General features: G+C 37.4%; 1 protein-coding gene across 6 annotated transcripts; it reads right to left on the bottom strand.

Moving 5' to 3' along the window:
* Nucleotides 1-4,154: 4,154 nt before the first annotated feature.
* On the bottom strand, nucleotides 4,155-11,534 carry LOC114307332 (ABC transporter B family member 11). 6 transcript variants are annotated; one of them, XM_028252754.2, is made up of 14 exons: nucleotides 11,400-11,534; nucleotides 10,671-10,710; nucleotides 9,824-10,240; nucleotides 9,668-9,722; nucleotides 9,376-9,551; nucleotides 9,054-9,275; nucleotides 8,709-8,947; nucleotides 7,990-8,515; nucleotides 7,534-7,807; nucleotides 6,542-7,434; nucleotides 6,177-6,443; nucleotides 5,752-6,015; nucleotides 5,343-5,636; nucleotides 4,155-4,713 (listed from the first exon to the last, which is right to left on the bottom strand). In XM_028252754.2, the coding sequence occupies exons 3-14, from the start codon at nucleotides 10,169-10,171 to the stop codon at nucleotides 4,360-4,362; spliced, it is 3,912 nt and encodes a 1,303-aa protein (XP_028108555.2). In that variant the 5' UTR covers nucleotides 10,172-10,240; nucleotides 10,671-10,710; nucleotides 11,400-11,534; the 3' UTR covers nucleotides 4,155-4,359. The 6 variants fall into 6 exon arrangements, with proteins under 6 accessions (XP_028108555.2, XP_082729137.1, XP_082729136.1 ...); XM_082873011.1 differs by having other exon boundaries at nucleotides 6,288-6,443; XM_082873010.1 differs by lacking the exon at nucleotides 11,400-11,534 and adding an exon at nucleotides 11,000-11,320.

The following is an 11,534-nucleotide window of genomic DNA, read 5'->3' as shown; positions in this document are numbered from 1 at the left end:
AAAACCCCCAACTCACATGGCCTATCCATATATGTATATATCACATACTTAAGCTTAACACAAGGGAGAGCCAAACGTGGCCTTACGAATCGCGCAAAATTAAATTTCAATTAAACTTTCCAGATGATTCTAAAAATTGTGATGATCATAAATATGCCCCCTGTTCTGGTTTCTGAAGCCTCTAAGGCCTTCAATTTGCAATACCAAGTTAACCACCCAAATCTACATTAACGAATCAGACAAATTAGATTTCCAATTAAGTTTCCCCAATAGTTCTAAAAATTTCAATTAACACATCCAAGTCCTCAATTGTGATTTCTGAACCCGTAAAGGTCGGTAATTTCAATTTTAAAGCCGTGGCCAAACAGTTAATTCCTCAATTTAAACACATATCATTAAATTAAAATGCATTAACCCATAAGGCTGTAAAGGTAATATTTAATACGGATTTTAGGGTCGTTACACTAAAAGTGAGTAAAGACAAAATTTAATCAGTTTAATCATCCCTAATCAAATTTCTACAAAAATACTTATTATTACTTAAAAATTATGCTGATCTCAGATGTAAAATCAATTTCAGGTAATTAAGCCTCTAAGGCTTCTAATTTCTGATTCAATCATTATAATTGTGACAGATGCTTTCCTTACCAAGCAGATAGAGGTTTCAATTTATAAGAGACATGTGCTTAAACGAAATTTCTCTCGAGATTTCACATTAAACATTTAAATGCACATAACAAGGGACTAAATTATGCCAGAAACACATACAAGGGTCGGGTTATTACAGTGTTACAGTGGACTTGACGATGGAGATTGCTGTGATTGTGTAGATGTTAAAGTGATGTTGATTATTTTTGTTTTGATTTCCAGTGGAGTTGAATCAGGTATGTTTTGATGGAGATTCCATATGGATTTCGATTTCTGATTTGATTTGTATGTAAGGATTCCGATTTCATATTAATTTTTCGAGTATATTTTGAATTAGGTTTTTATTTTCAATTTTGATCAATTTGAGAGAGAGGTCAGCTCAGTGAAGTTGTTTTTGATTTTTGGAATTGATTTTTCATTCTCTATTATTGATCAATTTCAGAGAGAGTCCAACTGTAGCTCGACTTTTCGCGCTCCTTTCGAAAGACGAATAAGCCCTACAGTATCGAAGTCCCGCAGTTTTGAATCTGATCTCATAAATGCAATGTGAAATAGATAAACACCAAAGAGTCCAAATCCTGCAAATCTGTTGGAAAATTGATTTTGAAAAAAAAATGTCAAAAATGGACTGCTTTGCCAGATACAAAGTCGTCACCTAAATGTTTTTAGGAAATTTAGGAAACCCATGACTCGTGCCAAAGGCCACGTGTCCGTTATCGCCAAGATTGCCTCGAGAACTTAGGTACGAGAGGGAAATGTCATGAATTGAGCACCCCCGCTTGTCCGATCAAAGATTGGCTTCTACTAATCATGATGTGAATCTTATTTTTAATAGTCCCACTGGCGTGCTAAAAATATATGTTGGTTTTTTTGGCTTTCAAGGGTTAATAGTGTAAATTTAAGCGTGCCAGCAAGGATCAAATAGTCCTTACAGAATTTATAATTGCCAACCAATTATCAAACGATTGTATTGAAGTTCTTTCAGCCTTAATGAAGAGAACTTTTACTGGTGGCTTGTTTAGGAAAAAATTATGAATAGTAACAAGTAAATATAATTCAGAAATCGAATTTGATTAAGCAAATGAAAACTTACAATGAAATTACAATGACCCAGCCTCGACGAGGTTCACAACAACAAACTACTGAAAAACTACTCCTAAGAAATGAAGTGCAATATAGGAATTGAAGTGCCGAAAATGTAGAGAACTGGAAATGTAAAACTGGAAAGAACATGAAGTAAATAAACTGGTTTCTGGATCTGAGTCTGGGGGTCTTTCTGTTTAACCTTCTCTGCTATTTATACTCGTTAGTGGTACCTGTCGAAGTGGCCTTCTAACAGTCGAAATACACTTCTACGATCTCTGGTCATGGCCTTGCTTAACTAGCTCTCACTACACCTCTTTTACAGTTAAGTTTCCCTTTTGAATTTAAATTTGAATTGTAAGTAACCGTTGGGTTACATCATCTCGCATCTCTTGACTATTCCGATGTCATACAGATCCGATACTACCAATACGAACAGCCACGTGTCCGTCTTTGATTGGAGACTTGCATTAATTTCCCCCCATTGCCCTTTAGGTGCCACGTGTCACTCTGCGATTGGCTTTTACAAATTATACAACCAACAACCATAGCATCACCCCATATGTGATTCTGTTATTTAAACATGCCTCCTACACCAACACATATCTGATACTTGATACTGTTATTTTAATACGCCTCCTACACCAACAAGCATGCATACACAATGGTCAGCACCTTATGGCTTATGGAAACGATAATGCTTAGATTAGGGACAGGACATTGGAATAGGGGCAAGTAGTTAACGCCAAATCTAGTAGTCCAGGACTGAGAGTAAAATCAAGGTCCAAAATGAATGCGCAGAAATTAAATATTAATAACAACTACCCCATAACCACCAGTATGCTACTTTTTTAGTACTAAAAGACAGAGAGACAGAGAGAGAAAGATGATTGGAATCTTATCAATATCAAACACTAACAGACAAAGGCTAAATGCTTCAGGTCAATGCATACTCAATGATGGAAGCTTCCCTATTGGTTTGCATGTTTGCCAGTATTATTTTCGGTTGTGATTTTGACTTGGTAATTTAGTTACTCCAACTGCAATAGAATAAGGCCATGTTTGTTTGGACGGACTGGATTAGTATTCCCATGATTAATAGTCATAGGACTACCAATCTGTTGGATTATGTATCCTATCTTAACTAATAGTCAACTTTAAAATAATTAATCCGTACTTCAATTGTTTAACAAAATATCGGATTAATAATTTTAGGCCATGTTTGTTTGGACGGACTGGATTATCATTCCCATGACTAATAGTCCTGGGATTACGAATCCGTTGGATTATGTATCCTATCTTAACTAAAAGTCAAGTTTAAAATAATTAGTCCGTACTTCAATTGTTTAACCAAATATCGGATTAATAATTTTATTGGACTATTAGTCCAATCCCAAGCTCATGTCCACCCAAACAAACATGGCCTTATACTATTAGTCCAATCCCAAGCTCATGTCCACCCAAACAAACATGGCCTAAGAGAACAGACAATGCTTGAGTTTGTCAAGTACTCTAACAAAAATAAATAAAAATACATGAATATAACTACGGGTACATACGTAATATAATATCGATGCATCCATCACAATGCAGGAACTATTCACAGCTCATCATTATAAATGGCTACTGCAATTCCCAGAAGAATACAAGGCATTTTTACAATTTGGAGAATCTAAATTATACAACCAAACACATGTCATTTTACTCACATTATTTATTAAACAAGAATTCTGTCCAATTCAGGTCGGCAGCCATACTACAGTCCCACTTTTGATGATTTGATCCGTTAATTTTTTCGGCTTCGATGTATAGATCATCCACGCACCAAAAAAAAAAAATCATATTAATCTACACACCAAAGGAAAAAAAATTATCAAACGAATCAAATCATCACATTAAGGCCCATAGTGGGTCCACTGCCCAAATTGGACTTGTAAAGTCCACAATGGTTTGGAGACAAGCCCAACCCATTAAACAACTTATACTCTACAACAAAACACCCGTTTTCTCTCGTTTCAAACCAATGAGAAAGAAAAATGAATGTTTGGATTTATGGCTTAATTTATTCAAATTTTGAAATTATATTTCTTACCCATCAAATTAGGTTTTAAAGGTTACTGATTTGGATAACCCTCTCCAACTAGACCACATTAGCTTAATTTAGAAACTCTAAGTAGTAAAATAAATGAAATTGGTAGTTTAATAATGAAATAGAAAAGTTATGATAGTTTAAGGGATAGAAGTAAAATTAACCCAAAATTTGTTTGGTAACACATATTTTCTGTTTTTTTGTTTTCATTTTCATTTTTTTTAAAAACTATAAACAAAAACTTGTTTGTAATTGTATGTTCTTAAGGAATAGTACATGAAAATTAGCCTACAATGCTAGCAATTTAAGTTGTAACAACTTACAGTGAACTGTGTTCTTCAAGTTAAAGACTAACTATACAAAAACCTTTTCTTCCATGTGTTCTAAAAGAAAACTCACACATTACAATCACAAGATACTTAAAATTGAAAAATGCACACAATAGCGAAAATAGGATGATCTTAGTCATTAAGCCCATCTTATACTAATGGGATACTTCTTTCTTATAAACATGGGCAGAGTAATACAAAAGTAGCTCTCTATGATGAAGCACTTGTGTGTAGGGCTACCAAAGAGGCATAAATTCCATCATTGATATTCATCAAAGTATCATGCTTTCCTTTCTCTGCAATGACTCCATTTTTAACCACAGCTATTAAATCTGCATCTATAATTGTGGATAGCCTATGAGCCACCACTACTGTGGTTCTGTCCACCATAACTCTATCCAATGCATCTTGAACCACCTTCTCAGATTCAGCATCAAGAGCACTGGTAGCCTCATCTAGTAGTAATATCCTTGGAGATTTCACTATAGCACGGGCAATCGCCACTCGCTGCTTTTGCCCGCCAGACAACTGGATCCCTCGCTCTCCAACGACCGTGTCATACCCCTACAATTCAAAATCTTGGAGATCAAGTTATTTAGCTGACTCACATGTCACCTAAGTTTAGGTAGAAAACAAGCAAGTCAAAACAGGTTATGCATTAATACAATCCAGCCCAAATTTGCCCATTTAATAAATGGATTTAAGTAGGTTGGGTTGAATTGGGTAGGGGTTGGACAAATCAAGCTGTTCACTTTATGAGGAGGTGCTGATGGTGGTCGGGTGGAGGTGGTGGTAGTGGTGGAGATGGAGGAGGTGGGCTAGTGGCGTCGTGGTGCTGGAGGAGGAGCTAGTGGTCATAAAAGAAGAGGTAGTGGTGTGGTGCTGCTCCTTAGTGGTGGAGGTAGTGGTGGGGTGGTAGTGCTGCTAGTGGTGTTGGTGGTGGCTTCCTTGCTTCGTTGCTTGATTCTTCTTTTTTTCCTGAACACAATGGGTACCCATTTCAACTCATTGAAACTCAATTTGAAATGGGTACACAAGATTAACCCATTTAAACTCGTTTATGGATATGGATATGGATAGGTTTAAACAGATTTTAAACAGATAAAATTGCTCGGATTTACAATTTCAAATTAAGTTTGCGATCTCCAGAAGTTCAACAACTAGTTAGGACTGTAGGTACGTAGGGATTTAACCTGTTGTAAACCACTAATGAACTTGTGAGCATTTGCCAATTCTGCCGCAGCTATAATTTCTGCCTCTGTTGCACTGCTTGCCTTTCCATACGAAATGTTGGCTCGGATGGTTTCGTTGAATAAGATAGGTTCCTGGCTAACCAGCCCCATCTGCTGTCTTAACCATTTTAATTTAAGCCTTTTGATTTCAACTCCATCTAGGGTAATCTGACCTGAATTAGGATCATAAAATCTTTGCAGCAAAGATATTACTGTTGACTTCCCACATCCACTTTCTCCAACCAGGGCAACAGTCTGATAAAATGAAATTTGAATTGTCAATTTTTAATATTCAAATTTGAAAACTTATCAACATCTGGAACTTAAGAGAGGTACATACTGGATATGAAAATCAATTATGACAAGTTACCTTGCCAGAGGAAATGGTCAAGCAAAGATCCCTAAAAATTTGAATATTAGGTCTAGTGGCATACTTGAAACTGACATGCTGAAACTCAATGTCCCCCCATACATTTTCTAATGTTGTTCCGGAGTCATCACTTGAGTCTATTTTTGATTTCTGATCTAGAATAGCAAGGACAGAAGCAGCAGCACTGTTGGCTCTACTTAAATCTGGAGCAAGGGCCGCGGATTGCGATATACTCACGGTTGCCATAGTGAGACCAAAGAAAACCTGCAAACCAAGATGAAGAATCCAAGATTAACAATTAAAAGAGAAGCCAAGAACCATAAAACCAATTTTTCTATTCAAGTACCACAAAATACTCAATGTTGCAAATCTGGAACAATAATTTGTGTAACTGACTTGATACAAGAGATTGTAGAAGGCTTTACTTGAAAAACTGCAGCAAAGTCCATCTTGCCAGCCTCAACAAGTCGAGCTCCAGCATAAAAACTGGCTGCGTAGACTAAAAACAGTGAGAACATGGCGAACCCAAGACTTACCCCGCAAACTAAACCTTGTCTTATTCCTGCCTTCATTGGGCCTTCACATTTCATTTGGTACAGCTGCATCACCTTCTCTTCAGCAGAGAAAGAAGCAATTGTTCTAATACTCCCAACTGCATCACCAGCAACCTGACTTGCATCCTCGAATGATTTCTGGGAGTGCATTTACAGCTTTGGTCGTTAGTCAAGTTGGTCTAATTGGATTTAACATGTAGATAATAATATTGCACTGTTGAGAGTTTGGAGCTAACCTTTGCATCAGCACTGAATCCACTCAAGAACTTTGCCTGAATGTATCCGTTAAGTCCTATTAGAGGCACCATGACTAGAATAATAAGAGCCAGTAGCCAGTTTGCTTGGAAAGCAATAACCAAGCCAGCAATTGCTGTTGCAGCATTCTGAACAATCAAAGCAAGTGAGTCTCCAACCAAATTTGTAATAAGGGTAGCATCCCCAGAAAGCCTTGCACTGATTGCACCACTTGAGTGCTCTGCTTCGTCAAACCAACTTGTCTCCATGTGAACCAGTTTCTCAAAGCACATTAATCGAATACGTTTTATTAACCTACATCCTGCCGTAGAAAAAAAGTATGTTTTTACTGGTGTTGCCAATAAATCCGCCACACCAAGTACAAGAAACATTGATGCCCAGAATTTTGAATCCTTTCGAAGCTCATGAGGTGGCTCGTAAAAGATTTTGATTATGCTGGCAAGAAGTAGTCCAAAAATTGGCATTATTAAACCATGGATCACTGCAGCAGCTGAACCTATAATCAACATTGGGATTTCTGGCCTGTTCAGATAGGCCAACCGGCGAAGTGGGACTTGTGGGACCACCGCCTGCAATGTTGCTGAAGCAGGAGTTGTGGGTTCTACAGTTGTTGTCTTGAGGAAGTTGATTGCAGTAGGTACACTAAATGAAATGGAGAATGAGTGGCGGCTACTGTTGCCAATTCCAGATGAACCTTGACTTAAGGATCTTAAGAAGGACACTTGCTGACTTGAATGTCTTCCAGAATCCACAATGATTTCTGGTCCATCCTGATCATCTGCATTTTTTTGTTCTGAGTCTTTGCTAAGTTCTTGCAAGCGTAAAAACTGGCAAAATGCACCTTCTGGATCCTGTACTAACTCAGAGTGCGAACCTGATGAGTTAAAAGGGATTTCCATTAGCATATGTAAGGCCAGGCACTTGGAGTGCTATAACTATTAAGACAATAGCAGGAAAAAAAAAAAAAAAAAACCTTTTTCAACAATTTTTCCTCGATGAATTACAGCAATCATGTCTGCATTCTTCACTGTCCCTAAGCGATGGGCTACAATGATGGTTGTTCGGTTGACCATAACCCTTTCCAATGCCTCTTGCACAATCTTTTCAGATTCGGCATCAAGAGCGCTTGTAGCTTCATCAAGAAGTAGAATCCTGGGGTCTTTCAAAATAGCTCTTGCTATAGCAATTCTCTGCTTCTGACCTCCAGACATTTGAATTCCATGCTCACCAACCATTGTGTCTAGTCCCTGAATACATTAAACAGAAAGGCAGAAAGGTGAAAGAGATGTTTTATTTTATTTTATTTTTCAAATAACCAAAAAGGTGAAAAAAAATTCCTGTTTAGGGGAGCCAATTTTTAATTCAAGTCCTTTCTCATGGAACATGGATTTACAATTCAATGTTCTAGATTGAATTATTGTTTATAGACCTGGGGTAGTTTATCAATGAACTTAGCAGCATTGGCAAGCTCAGTAGCAACTTTAATTTCTTCAATGGTTGCTCCATCCTTTCCGTATGCTATATTATCTCTAATGCTTGAAGTGAACAACATAGGTTCCTGGCTAACAAGACCAATTTTTCCTCTGATCCATCTAAGCTGAAACTCCTTAACATTGATACCATCTATAAGAACTTCACCAGCTTGAGGATCATAAAACCTTTCAATCAAGTTGATAACTGTTGACTTTCCACTTCCACTTTGTCCAAACAAAGCAACAGTTGCTCCCCTTGGTATTGAGAGAGAGAATCCACTGAAAATAAGCTCATTTTGTCTTGCAGGATAACTAAAATAGACATCCCTTAACTCAATATCCCCACAGATATCATCCAATTTCTGTCCATTGGTGTTGTAAGGATCTATCTCTGACTTCCTATTAATGGTCTCAATCATTTTGAAAGCTGCAGCTTGTCCAGAGGCAAATGCACTGAGGCAGGGTGATACTTGCCCCACAGAACTGCAAAAATTGAAATGGTATGCAAGTATTGCAATGGATGCATAAATATATAACAAAACATCAAATTTTCAAGCACAACAGATCATATTGGTGAGTGACAGGGAAAAAAAAAAGAGCAAAGGAAAAAAGAGAGAATAAAAGAAAAGGTGGGTGGGGGGGGGGGGGGGGAGGGGGGACGCAAAATGCAACTCACAAAGAACCAGTCAACACGGCAGAAATAACAATCAGCACTCGTCCTCCTGTATAACCCTTGTCTATTATCATTTCAGCACCATACCAAACTGCCAAAGCATAACTGCTGCACAAAAGAAACATAAATACACCAAAACCCAAACCAAGAGCCAAACCCGCTTGCACACCAGATTTGTAAGCTTTAAGAAGAGACTTCTTGTATTTATTTATAGCTTGCCTCTCCCCTGTAAATGATGCAACCTGAATGGGGAAGTTTATCATCATGAACATAATTCCATAATAGAAGAGAGAGAAAGGGGGGGGGGGGGGGAGAGATACTAGATTCTTCTCAAGCAACTCTACATACAGTTCTAATTGAGCCAATTGTCTGTTCAACCACAGTTCCTGCTAAAGAATATGCTATTTGTTCATGGGATGTCATCTTTGCTATAATAATAATCACGATGCCACCAGAGATGCTAATAGGTGGAACTGAAGATAGCAAGACAAGGGTGAGAAGCCATCCCTTGATCAAAGCTATTACAAAGCCTCCCAAGAATGAAGCTACCAGCTCTATGAACTTTCCAACCTGTACCAAATACATGTAAGGAGAGGAGAAGAGTATCATTTTGATTTTTGTAATGACAGATTAATGCTAATAATTTTGGTCTTCAGTGTCATAAGCAAACCTTTTCACCCATGGCATCCTGAATGAGAAAGGTATCCCCTGACATCCGACTAATGATTTCTCCAGTGGTAGTTTCCTTTTCAAAATATCCAATTTCTTGTCTCAATATAGTTCTCAAGTATAAACTTCTAATACGCGCAGATTGTCTTTCCCCTGTGACCATCCAGCATGCCACCTCTTTCCATAACAAATATAAGTTTCTCAGTTTCTCTTGGTTTGGTTTAAAAAACTATATACACTATGTAATTATGATATACTAGATTAGACATTGGCACAAAATGCAAAGCACTTACGGAAAAATGATGCAAAACCCGACCCCAGGGCCAAGTAAACATACTTGAGAGATACCTGAAGATAGGTTTATATGTTAGCAGCAAGCCAAACACATAAACTTGATTGACTAGAGTTCCAAAAAATTAGCAACGATTTTGTTTTAAGCTATGTGATACCTTGGAAACTTGATGGACCACTTGTTTGGTGTTCACAGTTTGTCCGAAGGAATCAATTAACTCTCCCAATAGCACAGACGTAAGAGGCATGCAGATGCCATTTCCAATAGCAGCCATTGTTCCCACAAGCATTAATACATAGTCAGCGAAGTCTGCAAAGGAGAACAGCTTGTATAATGGAACAATATTGGTGACTTCCTTTTCCTTTTGGATCTTGTCTGAATCTTGTATACTGCCACTAGAATTTTTCGTGGTTTTCTCTCTCTCCATCCCTGGTGGTGAATGTTGTGCCGATGCTGAGGTCTTCACTGTATTTGTATTTTCGTTGAAGCCACTCTCCTTGGTCATGTTGTTGACGACTTGTGTACTTGTTCTCCAACTGGTAGCTGTCACTACCTTGGATATCTTGAATCACAGCTGTGAAAGAAAAGTGGCTATCTGAATCAACAACCTACTTTTAAGCTATGTTTGGATCATGGATTTGGCGGGGGATTTGTGAAAAGAAAGGAAAAGAGAAGAGAAAAGTGGGGGGGGGGGGGGGAGAAAGAAATTTTGTTAGCTTATTATATTTCATTCACTTTTCATTTCCCTCCACAAAACCCACTTAAATTCATGATTCAAACACAGCTTTGAAACTGTAGAGCTTTGAAAGATTACTAAGAAAGAAGAAACTGAATTCTAAAGATATCTGAATATGAATGAGTACTTCCAAGAATGCTTCTTGAGTTCATTGAAATGAAAAAAACATTAATGAAACAGAGTTACTCCTTGATTTTAGTATGGTTATTTTTCTTCAAATTCAAATAATCTGAAGTAAATAGAAGATGAATGGAGCAAGAAACTTAACTTGAAATTCAGGGTGCTGCTTCAAATTTATTCCTCACAGCCTGCACAGATAACCCACAAAGGTAGTAGCTAGCTTTGTCATTAAAAGCCACACAAAAAAACTTTTAATGAATGAAACAAGCAGATGCAAGAAACAAAAGAGGAAATACATTGGATTTGACTGGATTGGATTGGATGGAGATGAGCTACATAGGACCATCATGATAGGGATAAACAATTATAGAAGATCATGGAAATTCAAAAGATTCATATCATTCCCAAACAAACCTGAGTAATTAAAAAAGAAAACAATCCAACTTTATAGCCACTTTGGAAACTCGAGAAACTTACAATACAAGGGAAGTGGCTTGCAGTTCTGATGGATAGGCTTAATATCAATTGTTTAGCTTTAGTCCTGACAGCTTAAGCTTTTGGGAATGGTGATAATTTAACATGTTGTTATAGCTCAATTCTTGCAATTTGCATTCGTAAGTTAAACCCTCAGTCACAAAAACTAGAGTTGGCAAATATTAGTTAACTGCAATAAAATGAAGGATTGAGTGAAATATAAACTGGTATCAGAAGTCCCATAAACGTTACAACTCACCAAGCAGTGTGAGTTTTAGTTAAAAAAATGGATAGTATAAAGAAGTTGAATTTTCATATAGTCATAATAATGTGGTGTTTTGCAGTGAAACATTTAAATTCATTCACTTATTAAAACTCTACATATCAAAGGTTTGTTTACTACCTTTCCACACTGAGTCTGAGGTGCAAGACTCAAAATACAAAGTTCTCCTGCCCCTGGTATTCAAGCTAGCCACACAACCTCTTTATAAACAAAAGGGAAAATCTATGATATGCACCCGTAAAGAGTGCACATTGT

This window comes from Camellia sinensis, chromosome 6, assembly GCF_055761805.1.
Source record: "Camellia sinensis isolate YWXY chromosome 6, ASM5576180v1, whole genome shotgun sequence".
Taxonomy (NCBI): Eukaryota; Viridiplantae; Streptophyta; class Magnoliopsida; order Ericales; family Theaceae; genus Camellia; species Camellia sinensis.
Note: the sequence above shows the minus strand (reverse complement) of the source record. Positions and strands in the feature narration are given on the sequence as shown.

Bases quoted from the DNA above. Each gene is read 5' to 3' on its own strand.
- LOC114307332 (XM_028252754.2), bottom strand. From the start codon at position 10,171: ATGACCAAGGAGAGTGGCTTCAACGAAAATACAAATACAGTGAAGACC. The intron at 8,948-9,053 runs GTATGTAGAGTT...TTCCCCATTCAG, and splicing joins CAATTGGCTCAATTAGAACT to GTTGCATCATTTACAGGGGA. The intron at 5,637-5,751 runs GTAACTTGTCAT...TCATTTTATCAG, and splicing joins TGACCATTTCCTCTGGCAAG to ACTGTTGCCCTGGTTGGAGA.